This window comes from Astatotilapia calliptera, chromosome 11 (genome assembly GCF_900246225.1).
Source record: "Astatotilapia calliptera chromosome 11, fAstCal1.2, whole genome shotgun sequence".
Classification (NCBI taxonomy): Eukaryota; Metazoa; Chordata; class Actinopteri; order Cichliformes; family Cichlidae; genus Astatotilapia; species Astatotilapia calliptera.
The window spans coordinates 35,383,408-35,408,515 of NC_039312.1; the positions used below are offsets into that span (position 1 = coordinate 35,383,408).

At 46.0% G+C, this 25,108-nt stretch overlaps 1 protein-coding gene across 1 annotated transcript in view; it reads right to left on the reverse strand.

Annotated features, from left to right (window-relative positions):
* nek11 (NIMA-related kinase 11) overlaps positions 1-25,108 on the reverse strand; it is a 51,718-nt gene that overhangs the window by 18,570 nt on the left and 8,040 nt on the right. The window contains exons 2-7 of the mRNA XM_026185278.1: positions 15,352-15,470; positions 15,017-15,081; positions 13,728-13,854; positions 2,160-2,309; positions 1,984-2,043; positions 1,827-1,905 (exon numbers count right to left, since the gene is read on the reverse strand). Coding sequence (XP_026041063.1) covers positions 1,827-1,905; positions 1,984-2,043; positions 2,160-2,309; positions 13,728-13,828 — 390 coding nt within the window. The 5' untranslated portion in view covers positions 13,829-13,854; positions 15,017-15,081; positions 15,352-15,470. The remainder of the gene's footprint in view (positions 1-1,826; positions 1,906-1,983; positions 2,044-2,159; positions 2,310-13,727; positions 13,855-15,016; positions 15,082-15,351; positions 15,471-25,108) is intronic.

Consider the following 25,108-nt stretch of genomic DNA (forward strand, 5'->3'; position numbering starts at 1 on the left):
ATCTTTAATCTAGTTCGTTTAATTTCATTTAGATTCACTCGCGTTACACGCGCTGGGTTGGGTGAAGCGCCGCTGGGATCCCGTCTGCGTCCCGTACATATCGCAGAATTAACAATAAAGCTTTAGTTCGCCCTCCAACGATGCCAACAGCTGTCAGCGTCTGCACTTCCTTTGTGATTTCCCTCGATCGTCCTGCTCTGGTGTCACGCTCTCTGCTCGCTGTGGAGGGGCTTCAGTGGAAGCTTCGTCTTTAAGGCAGCGAGACAAAAGCTCAGAGTGTGAATCATTTTTTAATAAGTAGGTTCAGTGTTGAGTTAAATCTATCAGCGTGTTCTAATTTAATCATTTGTGTGCACAGCACTGTGACTAGCATTATGTGAAATGAAACTCTGGGAAGTGTCAGTTACTCCTCAGATCTTATCCCCGGACATTTGCCCAGACTTCGGAGACATTAAAGCTGGGTCACCTGCTACGGAGCGCTGCAGGAGCTCTTCAGCTGCCATCATGATGCCCCAGAGTGCCACGCTGCAGTATGGAATAACATTAACATAATAATATTTCAGTGGAAACCATGGCAACCCACTCCATGAAAACCATAATGTGTTATCTCTCGCCGAGTTCCCCGAACATCCAAAGAACTGAGCCTCCAGCAAGGGTTATGGGAAACGGGTGATGTTGTTATATAACACGCACGCACGCACGCACGCACGCACACACACACACACACACACACACACACACACACACACACACACACACAGGCTTTCAGCACTTCAGAGGACATTAAACTAATGGGGAAATTATGGTTCAGTGGTGGTCGTGCAGTTTCTGATGACCCGTCTACCTGCAGAGAGCGTCTGTTATCGACGGGGGCGGAGTCAAAACCGTGTGGTGCGGCCGGTGTGTGGCCACAGAAAGCTTTGAAGAGAATGAAAGTGTCCCTGCAGCTGCTGTCGCTGCTCTCATGCTGAAGTTTGTTTAATCTTTGATGGTTTCTCCCAGTGAACTCTGCTGTCACTCACTGTTTCGGCCCACTTCTCAGCCAATCAGCATTCGCCTAACAGGCCGGGTCGTGCATGTCGACCAGCATGCAGCAGTGGTTTTGGAGGACTGCACGGGAGCACGTTTGCTCTGGCTGAAGAGATTTACTGTGAACTTTATTTAGTCTGTGTCTGAGCAGCATCCTGGGCTCATTTGGGACAACCAGACATTTCATCTTTGCAGGAAACTCCCAGCAAACGTGACGTTTCAGCTTCTCTGTGGGTTTGAAAGCTTGTTTCAGGCCTTGGGGGTTCCTCCGACTCACCGCTGAAGCTGCTTTCACCTTTTCATGTCCAAACCTCGGGAGCTACAGACCAACACATTTAAAAATGTTCCTGTTTGACTTGTAAATGTTTATTCCGTTTGATTTCTGCTCAGTAAGATTTATATAGAGCTTTTATTTGTACAGCTTTATTGGATATAACTGATGCTTCTTAGAATTTCACTAATTATTATTATTTTTTAGTTTAATTAAATTTTATCTATTTAGCACCAAAACGCAACAGCAGTCACCTCACGGTGCTTTAAGTTGATAGAGACCCAACAATCACATGACCCCCTATGAACAAGCACTTGGTGACAGTGGGAAGGAAAAACTTCCTTTTAACAGGAAGAAACCTCCAGCAGAACCAGGCTCAGGGAGGGGCGGGGCCATCTGCCAGCTGGGGCTGAGGGGGTGGAGACAGGTGTTGTTAGAATGACACAGTGGGTGGGAGGCTCACGTCTCTGCTCAGATACCTGCAGCTCACCTGGTGCTGAGGAAATGCTTAAATAAAGAATCCAACCTGCATGTTCTCTTCCATGAATGTGCTCTTGAGGATCTCAGCCGCCGTCGGTCTGGATGTTGGTTGTTTCTGCAGCATCCTGGTTCACACAGAGACAAACAGCAGCTGGTTAATGCGAGCTCAGAGTCAGTGACACACTCGGGTAAATTCATAGCACCTGACAGAGGACAATGCTGGGACAGGAGGAGACGGGTGCACTCTCTGTCTCGGTGATGATCTGAGGATCAAAACTTCTTTTACCAAAAGAGACCTGCGGACAGCCTGGTGTTTGCATATTAACGTGAAAGCAGCCTGGGAGACTTCACCGAGCAGCTAGCCTGACGTCCTCCTCACCTCCGCATGACAGAGTTCAGATCTGGAGAGTAGGCGGCGGGCAGCGCTGGCGTGTCTCCCTCCACGATCTTCATCACCACAGACAGGAAGTTTGGACCCCGGAAGGCGTGAGTCAGGCTGCACATCTGGTAGAGGAGGCAGCCCAGAGCCCTGCAGCGCAGAAACATCGGCTGGTTTGGAAATGTGTTCCTGCTGGCTCACAGCGAAGCAAACCTTTCATCACGCTGGGACACGTTTACACCTCACCTGTGTGCGATCAGCCCGGTGCAGACTGACCTCAGGCTCTCTGCTTAGCTTCACTGTATCCTCATGCTACGAACAGGACTTTAACTGCGCTTTCTTCAAAATTACGTGTTCGTTTTTATGCTGATGTGAAACAGTGATGACATTTGTCGAAGTGCACAACACAAGACTGAGCACATGTAACTCAAACAGCGAGGGCACAGACACAGATACCTGCTCATTATTGATTAGCACTGATTAAAAACCAAAAGCTGGGACACAGACAGACTGTTAGGACAATTAACCTCACAGCTGCCCCTTTAAATGAACAGCAGAGGAGCGTTCAGCGGATCAGCTGAGATGAAGCCTACAGACAGCTGTGACTGCCACCTGTGTCACCGCCCACCTGTCAGTCAAAGCAGCCACAAACAGGTTATAACAGTTTCATTGGAGTCAATGGAGATGGACTCAGTTTTGGATGAAGGCCTCAAGTGGTCACTGGAGGAACTGCAGCGTTTGCACGTCAAATATTTTATTTTATGTGCAGAAAATAGGTTTAAATGTTAAACTAATTTCTTCCAGTCAGAGAATGTTGCATGTAATTAAATGTTTGCTTGATGCATAAAGTTAAAAGATTAAAACTAATAAAACAAGTTTTAAAAAGAAACTTTTCCATCTGATTACATTTTATATGATGGATTATGTAGAAAAAGTAGAATTGGGCTGAAAGATCTATCACTTTATCACCTGTTCAGGTTGTAAATCGTTTTAAAAAAGTAACTAAGTAATTAATTACAAGTACTCAGTAAAATAACGGGATTACTTTTTGGGGGAAGTAATTAGTAATTAGTTACTGATTACTTTTTTCAAGTAACTTGATCAACACTGGTTTTCACAGCTGCCAAAGACGTGGAATCTGAACTGCTGCTGTTGGAAACACAGTGATGCAGACAGTGATGGACGTGCCCGGGCCCAGTAAGCCTGAACGTCCTCTCCAACAGCTGAGATGGCTCAACATGTTTTGAGGGCTGATTTAGTGACTTCTCTGATGGTCAACATTTTTCCATCTGCAGCATTCCAGAAACATCCCCAAACTCTGATATGCAGCTAACAAACTCAGCTTATAGCACAATGTCAACAAACATCTTCATATTTTCAAACTTAGATTCTAATTGCTGGTCATCTTGGAAAAATTACATTAAAATTCATATTAAACCTCAGCATTCATGCTCCTCATCGCTGATTAAAACCCTGAGTGCATCAGCAGCACGGTGGTGCATATATATATATATATATGTATATATACACACATACATATATAAACACATATTACAGCAGTGAACTTGAACTCTGGGTCAAAGATTCAAGTTGCAGTTATTTATATTTCCAATCACCCCAGTACCTTTGACAGTGTGTATACAGATGTGTTATATATAAGAGACAAATATTGTTTGTTTAATATGTTGTCATTACTAAATTTGGCTCAATGCTTACATATATGTGTAAAAAGGAAAATGTAGGAGCTGTGATAAGTGTGTCTGATAGAACAAAGAGTAGACTGATATATGAAATATTCCTTTATTGGGTGAGAAAATCAGACCATGTCATAACTGCTGTAAGTCACACAGAATAGACATCAGAGCCTTAAACAAGCTGACTTCTGCTAAATGGGTCAAACTGGGCAGAAAGTCTACAAACACATAACATCCTTATAGAATATGATGTAACACTATAGATCAACTTAGCTCAGAATATATAAAGCATATAAACAGTTACAGCAATATGATGCAACACACACAGCAGCTACTGATCCAAAATACTCAAAGCTTCATAGAACTGAAACAAACATTTATTTTAGCTCCATTCTGCTGCTGATACAGACTTTAGGTTTCTGAACATTAAACTTGTTGCTGCCTTTCATAGTGTGTAACTTGAAGGCCCTGAGTACTCTGAGTACTTTCTCCCACACTGGAAACACTGGGATGATCACATTATTTGAACATTACCTAATAAGACTGATTCAGCACAGACAGTTCTGTTAAACTTTCCTAGCAGTCCTTCACAAACAGGGAACAGTCTGTCTATTCTCTCCATCTGTCAGCTGCTGCTGGCTCTTCCTCCTCCTCTTCCTCACACACTGCTGAGTTTGTCCTGGTGGATCATCAGGGGTGCAAAGCCTCACAGATGATGTGCAGCAGTGGGTCCCTCAGTCTGTCCTCACTCTGGACACTTGCAGTCGTCACACATGGAAATCAAATGTGTGATAAGCTGCAGGATTCAGACACACGTTAAAGTGCGTTTGGCTCGACACCACCGAACAGAGGCAGCAATATAACACAGCTAACATTAACAGGGCAGTGGATCCTGCTTGTGCCGTGATGTTCAGGACTGCAAACCGAGCAGCATCACTGACTTTCAGCTTGTTGTGTTTGTGGATATATGACTGACTTTAATTATCTATAAAATCATCAGATTCTCTGTAAGATTAAGGTCGACTATCGAACGGCGCATATTTAAAGGCTTTAAAACCAAGTTAGTACAAACGTCACTAACGTCACATAACTGTGCCGACATGTGACCAACAGTCATGTTTTAATGTTCTTCATTATTAAACATTCGCACAGAAATAACTGACATCATATTCAGTACTTACTTAAAGTTTACTCTTCGGACGCTCCGCTTCAGCCATCCACCATTTCTTTTGGGCAAAATTATCCACACATGAATTGTGGGATATATTAGGACCACAACGTATACACCAGACCACGCTTCAAATTTGGGGAAATGAACGGCACATCTGGAGTACACTTCAAATTGGGCCAGCCGTCGTCACGTCGCAGTGACTCCAAATGCGCACTACGAAGCGTGCGGTCGTTGGATTGAGACACAGCCATAGATGAGCATGTACTGACCTCAGCAAACACTTTATGTTCTCAGCTGCTAGCTTCAAATCCCACTGAATACAGCATGATGTTAATTTTGCAGTTTGTGGTCGCTGTTAGATTCAAAGTGCATCAAAAAGCAGGATGTGCTTTATGCTGTGGCCACCTTTCAATTCTATTTTATTTTATTTATATAGCTCCAAATCAGTTTTGAGACTATTCGATTGTAAGACAGAGGCGACAATAACACAGAGAGAAGAGAGAAAACACCAACAATCAGATGAGCTGTGCTTCGGAGACAGTGGGAAGGAAAAACGTTGTTTTAATGAGAAGAAACCTCCAACAGAACCAGGCTCAGGGAGGAGCAGCCGTCAGGATTGGAGAGGGGGATGAGCAGTTGTAATGCTCTCCACTTGTCTCAGATGTGTTGACTTTTTTGCATAATATGCACATTATTCTGTCTCTATATTTATTTGCTGTGATTTGCTATTTGTCAAAGTAAGCATTGTGTTGCCGGGTTGGGGCCTGTGAAGTCTGACTCCTTCACAGGGAGGAAGACGGGACAAAGAATGACGACTCACTGAGGTCCTGTGAGAGTGAACTGCTCGCCTCTCAGGCTTCAAAACAACAAGATGGTGAAAATTAAAGAACATTAGAAAGAACATCGAGTGGCTGAAACTACAGTAGAGTTTATTCCACTTATCTTGTGTTCCAGTCGTCATCTTCCTCTTCCAGTTCTTGCTGACCAATCCCAAGGTAAGACAATAATATGTATTCCTACCACCCAGGCGTGTCTGGAAAACCTCCGGCGTATGGCGTGAGGAGACATCCCAGTCAGACTCTCGAACCGCCTCAGCTGTCTGGATCAGACTCAGGGACAGCTTCTTCCCCAAAGCCATCATACTCAACTCAAACTTGTACAAAAGTAATCTGCACTGAAATATCATCAGTTCTCTGCCTGTCTGTCTCTGTGTCAGCACTGTGCTGTCTATTTATATTTATAGTAAGTGTATAGTTAAATTATTGTATAGTTTTTATAATGCGCTATAAGCACGTGTCGACTTTTATAGAGCTGTTTCTGATTGCGTTATACTATGTATAATGACAATAAAGGCTTTCAATTTCAGTTCAATCCACCTGTGCCTCAGCTCATGACCACACACGCACCTCTAAATCATGAACTCTGGGCTCTCGCAGGGATTTTTGTCGGGTTTGTTGAGTGCGCTGTTATTTAGTTGTAAGTCTTTCAGTGTGTGAAGCTCTTTATAAATCAATCATCGCTTCTCTCAGCACAGCGTCACCTTTAAATCTAACGAGTCTCATTCAGCCCCCAACCTGAGTCCAGACAACAGGAGTGAAACGAGCGCGGACGCACGCAGCGCTGACATCAGTCGGAGGTCAGCGGTCGTAATTAGAGAGGAACAGATCACAGCGGATGATGATGAGGAGGTAATTAGCAGCAGAAAGTGACGAAGGTTTCTTCAACAGTCAAATGGTTGAAGCTGAAACCTCCGACATGTTGGAGCTTCACACGACGCCTGCTGTTCTGTAGCTGTGTCAGAATAAACTGGAATATAACCGCGGAGGGGCGTGGTCTCTGACAAGCTGTGTGTGTGTGTGTGTGTGTGTGTGTGTGTGTGTGTTTGTGTGTTTGTGTGTGTGTGTGTGTGTGTGTGTGTGTGTCTGTGTGTTCGTGTGTGTGTGTGTGTGTGTCTGTGTGCTTGTGTGTGTGTGTGTGTGTGTGTGTGTGTGTGTGTGTGTGTGTTCGTGTGTGTGTGTGTGTGTGTCTGTGTGCTTGTGTGTGTGTGTGTGTGTGTGTGTGTGTGTGTGTGTGTGTGTGTGTGTGTGTGTCTGTGTGTTTGTGTGTGTGTGTGTGTGTGTGTGTGTGTGTGTGTGTGTGTGTGTTTCTTTCTGTTTCAGTGGAAGATTAATCTTATAGATCTGCGGTGGGCTTTTTTTGCCATTGAGCTTCTTGCGATGAACAAACATCAGGAGGTTATTGCTCCTGGCTCTCTGAAACAGACCGCCAAAATAAAAGCCTCGCTATACACGGCACAGTGGAACGCTCACTGAAAAAAATAACCTGCTGGATTCACATGACACAAATATGCAGATCGTTCACACTCAACAGAAACATGTTTAGCCACCCTTAATCTTCAGTTTTATAACTGCACAACGTTTCTATGTTACAAGACTTTTATGTTATTCTTTCACATGACGTCTTTACATCCGTCTCATGTCAATATAACACAAAATGTAAGAGTCTGTTTTTATTTTTTTAATTCTAAATGAACAATCTTCACTTACATTATGTTTGATTATTACTAATTAGATGATGACATCATTAGATATCAATTAGCATTAGCTAACTGGGGCCTTACGTGCGCCTTTCATGTTGCTTGGTAACCAGTCAACATTACCAGTAAAAACAAGTTACCTCAGTAAAAGTCTATATGTGCATAGAGGGTCTACTTGCTCTCTCCTGGTGTTTGAGCCTTAACTTTTTATTCACCTTCAAGTGTAGAACTCCACACCGCAGTAACGTTTCCAGAGCCAGGCACAAAACGGCGGACGGTGCAGCCCTTCTTTCGCCTCTGTCAGTGCGTCCCAGGGCGGCTGTGGCTACAATGTAGCTGCCATCACCAGTGTGTGAATGGGTGGATGTGTAAAGCGCTTTGGGGTTCTTAGGGACTAGTAAAGCGCTGTACAAATACCGGCCATTTATCATTTACCATTCTTTTCCTGCAAAGTCTGTTCTTGGGGGCGGAGCTTCCAGAGAAAACACCCCAACTTTATTTTTCTGTCTTCATTTATGTTGGAAGTGACAGCAGAGCTGTACGTTTGAATCTCTCAGCCAGAACATGCTATATCATGTTTAGGTGGAAGCTAGCGAGCTAACTTCCTGCTAACTTCATAGTTACACCTGGTAAAGCAGCAACGCTGATGATTCTATTAAAGATGAAAGGATTTAGTTTCAGTGATGCTGCAGTGTTCGTTTGACTTTGAGGCCTGAAACAGCTGATGACGTCAGACTTAAAGAGCAGATAACATTCTTGTTAATATATAAAAATAATCATCACAACACCAAATTATTAAAAATGATTAACCATATAAAAAAAACTAAATTATGTTTAGAGGAGAGATTTAGTCTATGTTGTACCACACACATTTAAAAAGTTTAAATATTTGGAACTGGAATGAGCTTTTTAACTTCAACAACCTGGCACTGAACACTGAGAAAACCAAACAGGTCATTGTTGGCGTCAGGAGGCACTGACTTAGCCCCCCTTTACATCAACGGGGAGCATGTGGAGAGGGTCCACACCGTCAACAAGGACCAACAACAGCTGCACCTTCTGAGAGTCCTCGGGAAGTACAAGCTGAACTCCAACCTGCTGCTGACCTTCTACCGCTCGTCCATTTAGAGCCTGCTAACTTACTGCATCACAGTATGGCTGCACCAAGGCGGTCAGACCGAGGCTTCAGATCATCGGCTGCCCTCTCCCCTCCTTGATGGACATTTATTCCTCCCGCTGCCTCAGTAGAGCAGCAAACATCAAGGACAAGCTGCTCAGCCTGCTTAACAGTTTCTTCCCAAAGACCACCACCCTGAAGTCACACAGGCACCAGTAACACACTCCCTCACCCCAGTTTTCCCATTTCCCTCCATCAACCACCACTAAGAAAAGAGAGATCGTGGAGACATTTATCTCTGACCTTCTCATTGCCTCGATCACTGATCTCACTGATGCCATTGTCTCCTGAGGTCTGCAGGATCACCTCATTGTCATTTCCCAGCAAACACTGCATCGTTAACGAGACAGTTATCATCAGATCCTGAATTATTTGTGACAAGCAGAGTCAATCCGTAATTAGCAAATAAAAACCCAGACGTGCGATAGTGCATTGATACTGAAACATAAAAACTGAGTAAATTGGTAATAATTGAAAGATAAAGCTTGTGTTTGTTCATGGGGATAATTACAGACAGAAACAGAGCTGATGGTTTGGGCGTCGCTCGTACAGATGGAGCTAATTAAAGAAGAGATCACAGAACGTGAAGCAGGTCCGAGAGGATGAAAAAGAAAGGAGGGAAGGTTTTGCTTCTTTTTCATAACTGTTGCTGTTTGTCCCAAATCTGCTGGCGTCATTGTTAACGTCCAATCACGTCCAATCACTACAACGCTGCTGCTGCAAGCTGCACACGGACTGAACACAGTTTGAGGAGGAAACAAATGCATGTTGGCTTTAATCAGGACCTGATGACAGAACAAAGAGTTTATCAGAGACGTCAGAGTGTGAACGCACGCGTTTAATCAGACGTCGGAGCAGCTGCCGCCGCCGCTGCATACCGCCCTCCTCCATTCATCCCGAAGAGGCCGTCTGATCTGAAGCCTGCAGTTTGTGTCATTAACAGGCTGCCAGGTAAGTGTTTGTTTTCACTTTGTGGTTTTAACAAAGACAAACAGAAATTTCTTCTTTATGATCAAGAACCCAGCGTGCAAGTGCCAAAGCCTGCACTTCCTCCAATGTCCACTTGGTTGGCTTCAAGACTGAGTCGGTCCCCACAGACCCCGAGCAAGTCCAACTCTGGTGAGGATAAAATGTACCTCCCTCTCTAATTTTTAGCGCTCCATCTAGAAAGCGTCTACAGCACAAACAAATTCACCTCCACTTTCAGCGTTAGGGATGGCCCTACGTGCAGCGGCGTGAGCCACATCATTTCCTTTCTGACTTTTCACTGAGCTTCTAAATCCCGCTGTGTCTGAGTAAAGAAACAAAAGAGAAACAAAGCAGTTGGAAAGTATCAGGAGGCTCAAAGCCTGCTGCTGACTTCAAGAAAAAGAAAACAGCTGCTTCCTTCTCTGTGCAGAGATATGCAGATGTGGATAAAGAAGGATGACCTGCTGCACGGGAGCAGAAAAAGTTTCAAAGCAGACAAATTTCTAAATGCGATGTGTAGAAATCTACTATTTATTTATAATGTTTATAGTGTTTACTCACACATAAACATAGACTGTTTCTACGACTTCTGAGAGACAAGCTGGAGCTATCAGGAGTGGACCACCACATGTCCCAGTGGATACTGGACTACCTCACAGGACGCCCACAGTATGTGAGGACACAGGGCTGTCTCTGACACGCTGGTCTGCAGTACGGCGGCCCCACACTGTGCTGGCACCGTTCCTCTTCACCCTCTACACTGCAGACGTCTCCATCAACTCCCCACGCTGCCACCTACAGAAGTTCTCTGACGACTCTGCCATAGTCGCCTCATCACAGGTGAGGACGACTCAGAGTGCAGACAGTGGACTCTGGACTTTGTGGACTGGTGTCAGCAGAACCACCTGCTGATCAACGCCGGGAAAACCAAGGAGCTGGTGGTGGACTTCCGGAGACGCAGACCCACCACACTGACACCGGTGGACATAGTGGACTCTTATAGGTACCTGGGTGCATCCTCGATGCATGAAGGAGCGTTTCTGCAGGTCCTTCCTCCCTGCAGCTGTCAGACTGCACAATCAGAACTGCTCCCAACAAACACAGATGTTTACATCTGTATCTTGCACTATTTTATCAACCGATTCACACTAAACGTGGGTTTGCCTGTTATCTGTATTTAATTTTATTTAATGTAATAACGGTACAGTACTCTGCTTTTGGCAACCATTGTCCTTGATGGAAATATGTAAAAACTGTGTATGTTTCTGTTCTGTGTCTTGTGCACTGTTTGTTACACCCCATCGATTCTACTGATGGGTTGTTGTCGCTAATCTGCCGGGCGGACACACGGCTTTGAACTGGAGAATGGAATCATGTAGGACTTTCAAACTGACAGCACAGGGGCGTCGACCTCAAGGTCAGAGGTCAAGTTTTCTGAAAATGTCTAAGAAACCTGAGGACAAGGTCAGGTAGAACTTTAGAACAGGTACCACAGGTGTGTTTAGCACGAGGCTGAGGGGAAGCACTGGTCACCAGTAAGTTTGTAAAACAGGCAGCAATAAATTTAAATTACGTAGCTGATTGAATAGCGTTAAGTGTGGAACAGAGATTTATATATATATATATTATATTGTGTGTGTGTGTGTGTGTGTGTGTGTGTGTGTGTGTGTGTGTGTGTGTGTGTGTGTGTGTGTGTGTGTGTGTGTGTGTGAGAGAGAGATTGGATCTCCTGTGTTTGAGGAGGAAAATGTAATTTAATCATCCTTCTTATTAACCTCTGTCTCTCTTCCACAGCATGTCTTCATCCTGTCTTCCTTCTCTCACCCCAACCAATCACAGCAGATGGCCCCGCCCCTCCCTGAGCCTGGTTCTGCTGGAGGTTTCTTCCTGTTAAAAGGGAGTTTTTCCTTCCCGCTGTCGCCAAAGTTTGATTGTTGGGGTGCAGGATCTTTATCTTACGATATAAAGCATCTTGAAGTGACTGTTCCTGTGATTTAAATAAAATTCAACTGAAAGCACGAGACAGAGAATAATATTGATGATTTGAGAAACACTGAATCAAAGTCACATCATTAAAATTTGCATAAGAATATTCTTGTAAATATTTTTATGTTTAGTTATTCGAGTTAAAAGTTACACTGACTTTGGTATAAACACAAACTGGTGTTGGTGAGAGAGATCGCTGTGGTTCAGACGGCTGTTTACTCCTCGCCGGAGATTCGTTAGACCAGTTGTTACATCATTTTCACGTTACTCCTTAAAAGGACCACACATGCATTACCACATGATTAACAGTTAGAGGAACAAATTCCACACATCAACACGAATCCCTATCCTAACGAGGACACACGCGATCTTTCTCTTAGTATTTATGTACGAACACAAAGCAAAGACGAAAACCGACCCAGACGCATCAGAGCGCCGCGGTGATTCAGCCGTGGACACACGAACAGGTGCTGACTGCTCGTCGCTGCTTTGTTACCTGCTGCAGCTTTGACAGCACTCTGTGCGTCGGCGCTTTTGCACAGTAACTGTAACAGTAATGTGACGGCTCCGCCGCTCTCCTCCACCAGCACAGACCTGAAATCAGCTGCAGGAAGAAAGCATTCCTGTCCACCCAGTGTGCAGATACCTGAAGAGCCTTTGTAACATGAGTAATTATATAACTGTGACTGTAATGTGATTACTGAATTTACTGCAGTAATGTTACTGAAAACGTTCATGTGATTCATTTAGAGCACTGTCTGTTATTCTCCCTCATTTCCTGTTGTGCACAGTCTGCACCGATCACTCACCGAACACACGTGATTACATGTGATTACATCACACATCACAATAAAAGCATCTTTCGGTCCTGAACTCTAACTGGAAACGTCAGTCCCACGCTGACTCTCCGTCTCATCTTTCACCCTGTCAGGCCACCTCTGCGCTCCACACGTCGACTGAACGCGTGTCTGAGTCGCTGTCCCGCCTGCTGCTGTCAGCTCTTTTTGATTATTTCTCTGCCGTCAAGGATGCAAGCGAGATCAGGCTCATCTCGTCCTCGCTGGATCTTGGCAGAGGCCTCTCTGCATGTTAAACTCAGTCGGCTGCGTCACAGATTCAATTTGAAAGTTGCACAAACATCTGTGGAACAAACGCCTTCTTCAGGGACCGCTTCAGACCGCAGGGACAACAAGCGCACGCCTTTATCCTCCTAAAACTTAAATGTACACCAACTGTGCCGAGCAACCTGGATGACAAAAATATCAGGATTTACAATTTGTGGTGTGATTTACACCAGTGTGTCCTGTTCAGCATCATTTCCTCGTTATACTGCAGCCTGCACCGCGCCTCTCCACTCCTCCTCAGGTACAGAACGTGAAAACTGGATCTGTGGGTAAAATCTGCAGGAAAGTCTCTGACTGCAGCCCGTTCGCTTTCCTTCCTGCAGCAGCAGCAGTTAAATGAATTCCTGCTCTCCACCTGCAGGCGTTCCTCCACCAGCCCTTCCCACGATGCACCTGTACAGCCTCCAGCTCAGAACCAATCACAGCAGAGGGAAATGAAGCTGCACAAAGCTGGTGTGAAATTCCCTTTAACCGAGGTCTGGGCTTTTTATCTGAATCCCTTTCATCTTGTTTCACAATGACAAAGAACATGTTTTGTCTGAAGGAGGCTCAGAGCTTCCACACAGACAGCAGCCTGCAGCCACACTCCTCATCTCAGAGTCGGTCTCAAATCCTTAAAAACTTCAAACTGTCCAAAGATTCTGATCACGCCCGAAGCGGTTTGATCCGACACTAAATACCCGAAACGTCACGAACGACCAAAAACTAAGCTGAGCTTTGCAAATGTGTGGTCAGAAGAAAAGGAGACAAGGTCCAAAGGCAGAACATGAGACACACATCATCCGCCTGATAAAAATAACTATAATAACCAATAACAACTATTTTAATTCTATTTTGAAAATACAAAATTGAGCACCAGTCAAAAAGGAATATTAATACCAACACTGCACACGGGGCCTTTAAAAGGTTACCAGATGTCAGATTTGCAGTCGTAGCCCTGGTGGCTCAGCACCTCTGGGCTCATGTAGTACGGAGTCCCTGTGAAGGTGGTGGCCAGGTCACATGATCCCATCAGCAGGCAGGAAACACCAAAGTCACCTGGAAACATGAGAAGCATCATCCTGATGACTGATCTGCTGTTAAACTGAATCTGAACATCTAAAGAACCTGCAGAAGGTCCGTGAACACCTGGACCTGCACACGCCAAACACATGCTCTGTGTCACGGTGGGCCGATAACGTCACAGGTACATAGATCCCACAGATACTGAACGATCCACAGACCTGCGTGATCCTCACCACGCTTTGCAGAAATCATAAAGAATCAATGAGCTGTCCCACAGGCAGTGAAGGTTTCCGGCACCACGCTTCAGACCCGGTTTCACCCTTTCCTAAGCTTCAGGTTCGGCCTGAATGATTTACCCGCTTCCTTCCAAGTCTTCTGCTTTTTTGTTCTGTCTATAAAGAGCAAAGCTGCATTATTCACCTCCAGCAGCCCTCAAACAGCGACAAAAAGCTCTTCAGAGCTCGACGTGGGAACATCACGCTCTGAGACCACGAAGAGCACCTGAGCCGAGACGTCAGAGGTTTAAATAACTTCTGTAGCAGCAACGGAGCCGCGGAGAGTCAGAGACACTCGGTCGCTCAGCTGTGAAACACACAATGAACATTTAAAGTTGGAGAACGCACTAATCCAATGGAAATGGACCAGAGTGTCCGCTACTGACCCCGACAGCTCCAAAGCAACAGCCAATGAGTGAATGAGCAGATCTGTGGATACAGATCTGGAACTTCTAATTCTACGCTGATGTATTTGAATATCTGATTAACATAAAGCTGATCGTGACACAGTGAGACGACACCTTTGCTGACAGCTACTGGAAACCACTAACTGTGCCGAACGTAACGCCGCTCACATGACTGCACAGTAGATCTGCAGCGTCTCTGTGGCGTCGGTGCTCCGTGTGTGCAGCTGGTAAACTAAACTCTCACAGAGTTCTGGTTCAAAACTGCAGACGGCAGCAGCAGCAACAATCTGCTGAGTTTACACTCCACACACTCAGCGTAAACCCACTTCCTCCCGCGTTACTACCCACTCGTTAGCTGGAAGCACGCTTCTATTTGCGGCCCTGTTTGTTGTTGTTGCTGTTAGTGAGAGGAAGAAGCCCTTTTAGGCAGCAGACAGTTTTGTAATACACGCACAAACGTGAGGAAAGTACCGCAAGCCTTCGCGGCAGCAGCAGCACAAAGAGGACGCTCACCGATGTTAACGAGGTTTCGTTTCAGGAAGATGTTCTTGGCCTTCAGATCTCGGTGGAGGATCCGCCTGCAGAGAGCAGCACAGCGGATAAAATGCAGGTTGCAGACTGAAGCCACTTCAATCTGCAATCATTTGTTCTAATATTAACCAGCTACAAATGTTACTGTTTTTGTGACTTTTTGTTGTCACCTAGAATCTCATTAAACCACAAAAACGTGTTTCTACTTAACTACCGAGTGTCAGCAGATAAAACATGTGGAGCAGATTCGCTTCAGAAACAGGACAAACATATAAAGCCAAAGACGACTTTAGAGGAAATAATAGAAAACTCTGCACCTGTCGTGTATGTAGCGAAGGCCGAGCAGGAGCTGGATGAGCCAATCAACGACCTGGCTTTCAGGAAGGCTCCGCCCAGCTCGTCTCACCTCTCCTATCTTACAGTCCAGATCCCGATCCTGAGGGCACAGCGAGGAGGAAGTGATGCGTCACTCATTGACTGAAGTGCATGTGTCATTACACTTCACTCCACAGTAGCAGCTCCTGAGTGGCTCAGGCTTTCGTCTCAGCTTCTGTGTGAAATGAAGGAAGCTTTGACAGCAGACCAGTTTGGGGACGCCTGCAGCCAGAGAGCTTCACTCCAGCAGCTCATTAACGTGTGGCTGAAGCTCCAGCTACAGGTCGGTACTGCTGTTCGCTCTCAGCCTGGCGTGTTCACGTTCTGTCAGACTGATGCAATTAAAAGGAGCCGCACCAACTGCCAGCAGCAGCTAACTGCAGCCCGTCCGCTGATGTGCCGACGATTATAATCAGATTACTGAGATATTAAAGGAAAGTTCAAACGTGACATTTACGTTGCTGTGATTCCAGCTTTGTTTGCTCAGTTCTGGATTTTATAAGACGATGTGATTTCCGGTTTTTTCTTCGTCAAATCAGATTTTTCTGCTCACTCTATCAGGCTGAAGCAATGCCTCAGAGTCGTCCACAGCTCTGCAGGGGATTGTGGGTAATGGGGTGAACAGAAACAGTAGCTCTTAAGATCTCCAAAGGCGCAGCCTGTTCATGCTTAAGTGTGTTGAATTACACTAAATCCTCACAAAAGGCCTAAATATTGTTCAGTCTGTGTGTTTGTAGAACAGAAAACCAGCCGGTTGGCAGCACAGAAGCACGGGAAGCTTCGTGAACTGTTCTGCAGCAGTGATTCAAATCTTCAGGAGATGCTGAAGGAGGCGGGGGAGGAGGGAGAGAGCTGGGTAATGAGGGGGGAGGATCGCCGTCAGGTGACGTAAACGAGCGGGCGAGGGGGATACTCCGAGTGTGGGAGGCAGAGAAAAACACGAGTGGAGATGAAGGCAGCGTGAGAGTCATTAGTGGAGAGGCTGAGTGTGAAGACGGCACCTGGTGTCATCGAGACAGCAGGCGTGAAAGATGGCGTGGAGGGAGGGGCGGGGGGTTCGGTTTCAGGCTGTTGCTTCATTGTGTCTTTATCAGACAGAGGGGCTCTCCACAGGCCCAACGTTCGCTGATGCAAACCTGCAGATCTGCAGCTTTTGTCACGGTTGCTTCATTCTTACTTCCTCATGTGTTGTGACTGAGGTGAGGATGTTTTTGAAGAGCACGGCGGCCCCGGACAAAGAGAGCACTCGGTTTCACTGCAACGCCAAACAAACCAGACATGCAGGTGTAAGAAACGTAAGACAGGGAGGCATTTTAAACCCGATCAGGAACGAACTCTAACAGCTGCGTCGGGCAGGTTGGCTTAAGGCAGCTTGAACTCTGCGCATTACAGAAGGACAGCGAGTTAGCGCAAACCCATGTTCCCGTGGTAGATGACCGAGAGTTTGAACCCACATCAGGCGTGTCTCCCAAAAACAGGCAGTGTTTCAATCAAGCCTTAAGCTCCAAGGCTGAAAATGGGAACCATGCCGGCAGTGGGGGAGAACAGTCAACCCAAGCATGCTGAAATGCTACCAAAAGAAAAGACTTTACCACCACATGTCTCTCTGGGACTTAAAACGCTCATTCAAACAAGCTGGTGTAGTTAGCTACGTTAGCTACTGTGAGTGATCTACATTCAGCTATAAATAAGAAGCAGAAAAGCAAAGCCTGCAGTTCCTCTAACGTCCACTTGAGGCTCCAACAGTGAGGTTCAAACAGGAGCAAACAAAGACTAGTTTCCTCTGGTCACTGCAACTGTTTTAAATCCTTCACACGTTCGTTTTTTAACACTTGATGGTTGCATTATTGGGGGCGTGGCCTCTTTAACTGGCGGCCGACTGTAACTGCTGAACACTGAAGGTCCAACTGAATTTACTGAGATTATTTTTGTTAAGTGAGGTTTTGGATCAAAGGGATTCAGTCTCTCCCTGTGAGTGCTCCTGGTTCCTGTTACCAGGCAGTACTCTGTGATTATGCAGAAGGCGGCTCTCTCCAGGAAGCTGTGGTAGAAGGTCAGTATCGCCGGGTGGTGCAGCTGAGACAGCAGCTGGGCCTCCTGAGTGGCTCTAACCGTCTCGTCGGGTCGAAGGTCACCCAGAGGAATCTGCTTCAGCACCTTCCTAGATGAGAGACACAGGTCAGAGGGACGTTCTGCAGGTGTGAAGCACCTTTTTACTGATGGCGTTCATGATGTTCACGGCAGGGAGCTTTTAGAAACGTTTCAATGTGAACCAGTGCCTTAAAGTTGAAGGATGCACACAGCGTACTGGGTAAGAACTTTGTGGAGCGATGATATTTCTGCAATAAAGACTGGTGGTCACATCCAGAGGGAGAGACTGCTAATGTCAGCACGAAGCTAAAAACTGGAGCAGCGTGGTCTCAAACCGCTCCCCCTCAGGGAGGTAATCAGCTGCTGCTCACCGAGCAGGCCGTCTCTCCAGCTCTTGTTAAATTGGTGAGCAGGTCAGCAGGCGAAATGGAGGCTCTGGTTTATTAGCTCCCTGCTCTCACCCCCTTGGCTTCACTTTCTGCTGTGAAGACAGCAGAAACGCAGCACGGGGTCAAAGTGGAAATTCCTCAGTTAAAATACGACCTGCTTACTGTGATTATGTGATTTTACTGGCCCGGACACGTGCTGTAGTAACTTTGGTATCTTAAAATACCAGTAAGACGGTTTATTTTCCACTCGAGGCACCGTTCAAAATTCTTTTATCCCATCTTATTTATCGCATATGAGCCCCTCGTTAAACGTCTGGGTGACTGATGATGTCATCACAGGCAGCTGTGGGTTTGCTGTCAAAGCAAAAAGTCCTGGCCTGAAAACTGAAGCCAGCTTAGAAGCACCAACATCCTCCTGTGATGTCAGAAATAAAACAGTTTTGGCCTGTACGGCGAGTTTTCGGCTTCAGAGCAGCTGTATGGCAGCTTCATGTTGTAACTCATCAGTTTAAACGTCATTAAAATGAGGAGTTACAGCATCATGTTGCAACATGGCACAGCGGTGACTGTGTCCATCCTTTCTGTACAGTCTGTGGGGCTGTAGCAGAGCAGTGGCGGTGTACTTTAGTAAAGCTCCACTCTTGTTCTATCATTTCTTGTTTTCATGTTTTGTTTTTGTCATTTTAATTAATGCAGGAATCAGGTCACATTTCCATTTACCTGTCACATTATTTTTTCCTTTCTTCCTTTTTGAATCTTTTCTCCTGAGAAAAGGCAAAAATTTAAATAAAACAAGAGCGAGCTGTTTGTGAAATGTCATCTTGAACCCGCCTGAACCTTTTAGTTCAGGGAACGGGGGCATCGTTGTCTCTGCGCCGCAGCTGCAGACTTTCCGCGGTGAAGGAAAACAGCTGGATGCTGTCGATGCTGACGGCACATCAGTGATGTGGATGAGCAGAGTGTCAGTCATCATCCAACTGACACACACACTCACACTCAGAGACACACACTTCCATGAATCTGTAATCTCAGAGCTTTGATTCATAAAGCAGAACAGAAGGATCAAAGAGACGTGAGCTCTGATTTCATCCTGCACACGACTGAGGCGAAAAGGCTTTGTGCTGCTTTTCAGTCTTTTGTAGTTTTTTGCCTTTTTGTGCTTTTTGTGGGTTTTTTGTTGCTGCTTTGGTTTTTCTGAATGTCGTGTGCGTCAACTTGGATGAGCTTAGAAACCCTCCCGTGCTGTGATACACTTCACTTCAGTACTTAACGTTTACTCAGGATTATTCCACAGAAACTAAAACAGCAAAGTAAACTTCCGTCTGCACTCTGGTGCTCGTCTTTAACAAAGGTGAGAAATGAACCCAACACACCTTTAACCTGAAATATTTTTAATGCCCAGCAGGGGGCGACTGCTACCAAAAGGCTTCTTGTCCTGTAGAGGTGCACGGTCCTCTGTGACCTCACTAACACTGTGCTGATTTGCATCACATCACACTGGATAACACATGACGTCCACCGATTTGATCTGAAACAAAGTCAGGGCGCGTACATGTTGGGATCATCTTCTCTGTCCCACCAGAAAATTATTCAAAAAGTTCACGACTGATTCGAACGTGCAGCTTGTTAGTTTCCTGTAACAGAAATGCAACAAGTGGGTCTTTACTACGAACTTATTTGAATGTGATCACAGCTGTCAGACGCGGAAGTTAAATCCATCCATGCATCCGCTTCTCTTTTTCAGGGTCGCGGGGCCGCTGGAGCCTATCCCAGCTGTCATAGGGCGAGAGGCGGGGTACACCCTGGACAGGTCGCCATGTCGCAGGGCCAACACACAGACAACCATTCGCACTCACATTCACACCTACGGACAATTTAGATTAATCGATTAACCTATCCGCACTAACTGCATGACTTTAGATGGTGGGAGGAAGCCGAACAGAACATGCAAACCCGGCCTGATGGTGGAATTGAACTCACCCACATGGAAAAGATATATATAAATCTTATAAAGTTTGTATCTGTCTTGTGTGAAACTTGTATGAAAAGCATACAAGAGTAAAAATAGATATAAGATCCCTTGAAAAATTATATAATGAAACTTGTATGTTTTGGATACTTACTAAAACAATATATGAAAGTAATGTGAAAGTGGCCACTTTCATGAGTAAATCATATACGTTTTTACTATTTCTTTTCCATATGGGCAGGACCTTCTTGCTGTGCGGCAACAGTGCTCACCACCGTGCCCTAAAACGATCTAGGGGATTTACGGTGGCCCTGAGAGGCCAAACGAACTGCAACTTAAGAAAACACCAGCAATAAGAAAAACGCTGCAAAAGCACACTGGTCCGTCGGCTTATTGTCTCCCCAGAAACACTTCCCTTGTGCATTTGGAAACCTATTTTTTCCTATTTCCGCTTTTGTTTTTTCTGTTTCCTATTTCAGGATATTTGAACGAGATCGTGGATACAAGCGGCAGAAATGAGCTTCCTCCGAAGGGTGGCTGGCCTCTCCCTTAGAGATAGGGTGAGAAGTTCGGCCATCTGGGAGGGACTCAGAGTAGAGCAGCTGCTGCTCCACATCGAAAGGAGCCAGCTGAGGTGGTTCGGGCATCTGACAAGGATGCCCCCTGGGCGCCTCCTGGGTGAGGTGTTCCAGGCATGTCCCACCGGGAGGAGGCCCCGGGGCAGACCCAGGACACGCTGGAGAGATTATATCTCTCGGCTGGCCTGGGAACGCCTTGGTGTTCCCCCGGATAAGCTGGAGGAGGTGGCTGGGGAGAGGGAGGTCTGGGCCTCTTTGCTTAGGCTGCTGCCCCCGCGACCCGGCCTCGGATAAAGCGGATGAAGATGGATGGATATTTGAATCCATTCAGTTTACGCAGACCCACAGGACACTCCCACTGATTTCTGTTAAAGCCGCTGTCTTCAGCTTCATTTTAGAGGGTCACAAATGTGAGCCAACACAGGGGAGAAGCTTCCCGTTCAAAGAACTACCGGCTCAGCGGCGCCGTTACTGCCTTTGATTTCACGTTAAAGCCAAAAGGCTGCTGGGAAATCAAATTCACAGCCTGAATTTATAATTTATGGGCAAAAAAATCTATTTCATTCAGTTCTTTGAGCCCTCACTGTGATGTGCACTGAAAGGGGCTTTTCTTCAGCTGCTCACCAAGCCAGGAGCGCCGACCGTCCGTTGCTATGCAACTACGGAGAAAGGATGTTTGAAGTGCGACGCTCAGATGCTCCTGAGATCGTGTGTTTTTGTTTGGCTGAGAGCAGAGAAACACAAGCTCCGACCCTGAACTGTAAACCAGAATGAGACCAGAGAAGGAAGAAAGGAAGGAAGAAAGGAAGGAAGGAAGGAAGGAAGGAAGGAAGGAAGGATTTCAATCAGAAGTCATAGAGAGATTCGCAGTCACTCAAATGAACTCTGACCCTGACAGTCAGCAGGAGACACACCCACCAGCGAGCTACAGTAACATGAAGATGAAGTAGTTCCTTTTATTCGGACTCCACGATTTCCATCTGGTGACATCAAACATGATGTTTGTAATAAAAGCACCAGAGGAACAAAAACTACACCAAAAGGCTCCCGCTGCATTTGAACTCAGGACCTTCTTTCTGTGAGGCAACATTAAGAACAGAAACATGATGTGAGCAAGGTGAGCAGAGGTTACAGAGGCCGAGGGCGGAGCCAGGTGAGATACACAAGCTTACAGCTCAGGGTTCAACCCCAGAGCTGCTGCTCTACCCTCCTCAGTGGAGAGCGTGATCCTCCTGTGTTTGTACTCAGGGGCCACGACTGAGAGCAGGAAGGCTGCACTGAGGGTCATTAGCACCCCCCAAAAAATCACTGGCTGCCCTCTGACACACCTGGAGGCCATCGCCAGATCCTCCTGTCTCAAGTAAACCAGGGCCATCACAGGTGACCCCGCCCCCCACCTGTTTGACCCACTGCTCTCTGGTCTGCGCCTCAGGTCAGTCAGCTGCCACACCTCCAGACTCACTAACAGCTTCTCCCCCGACCCCTGCCCACCAATCTGAGTGACCCTCATCACTCAGGACGCTCACACAGACTCTATTAACTCTTTGTACTGATTTCAAACACTCCTGCTCCTTTCTCCTGCTTTTTTATTTATTCCTGTCGTCTAATATGTCTATTTCACTCCTGCACAGTTGCTGTTGAGCATAATAAATTGTTGGTATAAGAGAACAAATCGTTTTGATTGACTTTTCAGACATAAATGATTCAAACACGTCGCCAGGTGAAGCTTCCTCTGGCCTGCTGCGACGTTCCACCTGTCCCTCAGGTGATCGTTTTATCTCAATGCATCCTCCAGCGTCTGAGCCTCTCCGAGAGGCCGCCCAGCTGGCTCCTACAACTTCCTGCTGAAGGGAAAGCTTAACAGGAAGTGGATAAATCAGCACAACAGGAAGTAAGATTTTAGAGCCTCAGCAGGCTGGACGAGCACAGGCAGCAGTTTGAGACATTTGAGCACACTGATCAATCACTCAGACAGATTATGAGTTCACAGGACACGAGAGAAATGATGGGAGTATTATCGGGCTGCTCTAAAAGCTCCCTGAAACGTCTTCAGTTGAACCAAAATGCCACAGCAGGCGTTTTTCTTCTCATTGGCTTCCTGTTAACTGCAGATTTTTTCCACATGTAGTCCTGAATAATCAGGATCATAACATTAAAGACCTCACAGTTCCTCATCAACCTAATAAAGGACTTCTTTCTCAGACTGCTGATTTATTTGTGGTTTCGAGAGTTTCTAAAAGTAGAACAGGAGGCAGAGCCTTCGGCTTTGAGGAGCTGCTGCAAAGAAACCGCGACTGGGGGAGATCAAGAATAAGACTCCGAGGACCCGAAGCAGGTGTGTACGAACCTTTGGAGCAGATCTCAGGTGAATTCAGGAAGTTTGTGCTGAACGAACCTGAGCGTGTTCTGTCAGAGACTGAAAACAGAAACTCCAGGTGTGGCAGAGACGATGGAGGTCACACAGCTGCTCCTAAAACCTCAGAGGAGACGAGCTCAGGAGAGTCACTGCTTGCATCATGTTGTCTGTGTGAGAGCGTCACTCTACAGCCAGAAGTACGTGGACACGATTGTATTCTGGGTAAACAGCATTCACACATGACATCCATGCTCCTGTTGGCTGCATTTGAAAAGTTCTTCCCGGCTTTCAGGAGCAGAAGACAAATGAGATTCTTTTTCGATGCTTTAAATAGAGCCGGCCTGTAGCTTAAATGGGTCAGCAGCAAGCTGCTTGAGAAAATCATTTACAAAACAGCTTCCTGATATTAAACACGCACAACAGCATGACATATACAACTCTACGCATCAAACACCAAAAGGGTCCACGCCCCAGAGCCTGGTACGCTTTTCACAAAGGTGTCTGTTATACAGCAGGTGTGCATCCATCCACTCATTCATCCATCTGACCATCCAACCGTCCATCCATCCGTCCATCCATCCATCAGTCCATCCGTCCATCCAACCGTCCATCCATCCATCATCGATCCATCCAACCGTCCATCCATCCGTCAGTCCATCCGTCCATCCGACCATCTGACCATCCAACCGTCCATCCATCCGTCCATCCGACCATCTGACCATCCAACCATCCAACCGTCCATCCATCCATCATCGATCCATCCAACCGTCCATCCATCCGTCAGTCCATCCGTCCATCTGACCATCCAACCATCCATCCATCCGTCCATCCGACCATCTGACCATCCAACCATCCAACCGTCCATCCATCCATCATCGATCCATCCAACCGTCCATCCATCCGTCAGTCCATCCGTCCATCCGTCCATCTGACCATCCAACCATCCAACCGTCCATCCATCCATCATTGATCCATCCAACCGTCCATCCATCCGTCAGTCCATCCGTCCATCTGACCATCCAACCATCCAACCGTCCATCCATCCATCATCGATCCATCCAACCGTCCATCCATCCGTCAGTCCATCCGTCCATCCGACCATCTGACCATCCAACCGTCCATCCATCCATCATCGATCCATCCAACCGTCCATCCATCCGTCAGTCCATCCGTCCATCCGTCCATCTGACCATCCAACCATCCAACCGTCCATCCATCCATCATCGATCCATCCAACCGTCCATCCATCCGTCAGTCCATCCGTCCATCTGACCATCCAACCATCCAACCGTCCATCCATCCATCATCGATCCATCCAACCGTCCATCCATCCATCTTCTTCTGCTTATCCAATTATTTTAGTACCAGTAAAATGTGTGCGTTTTTAACTGTTATGTTCTCCATATTTTACACGTATTCTAATGTTTACTTTCTCAGCAACATTAACCACATCTGCAAAAGCTCCACTTTCTAATTTTCTAGGTTACTGCAGACATTTCCAGACTAAGTACCAAAGGAAAACATCTGCCGACATATGTGAGACTGGTCTGTAATGTCTCATTTAGGGTGATTAAAATCTCCAGCACCTGCTGCACTGAACAGAAATGTTTCACCGCATGTGGTGTTCAGTGTTTCAGCTGACAAACAGATGGGACTTTTGGATTTTACCCAAACTTCACCTCATGCAGTAAATCCACAGTGCAGATATCACTGTGAGATTCCCGGGAATGCCATCCAACAATGAACCACTGCATCCTGTGAGTGTCTACAGATGAAAATGTAAAAACCAGCATCTGAGACACATGAATTTTAAAAGCAAGCATTTTGTAAGAGAGTTTGGAGAATTTGTGTCCCACTTTTAGGTTTTCTGGTTGTTTGGAGGTGTTTCTTCTTCTGTTCTTTGTCTCTGGAGAAAACGCTAAAGATAAAAAAAAAAAAAACGCAGAACGAAGCATCTTTAATCAATCTTTAACTTTCAGTAAGCAGAAAATAATCTTATCCCATGGGACTATTCATTTTTTATGTATTTCATTCCCTTTAAACCTACATACAGTTTTATTCAACAAAAACATGTCCAATAGTTCATCTCTGCTACCAGAAGCTTCCTGTGCATGATTTGCATCTTTGTCCATGAGGCCTTCTTCGGTGGACATTATCTTCTGTGGACATTATCCTGTCAAAATATACATTTTTAGGCAAAGTTTAAATGTAACATCTGATGGTTGCACATTAGGTTTGGGGAGAGAGTTTCTGGATCTTTGCTCCGTCCTCAGAGTGACTTTGTCTGCTTCCTGAAGATGAAAATAAATGTAAAAG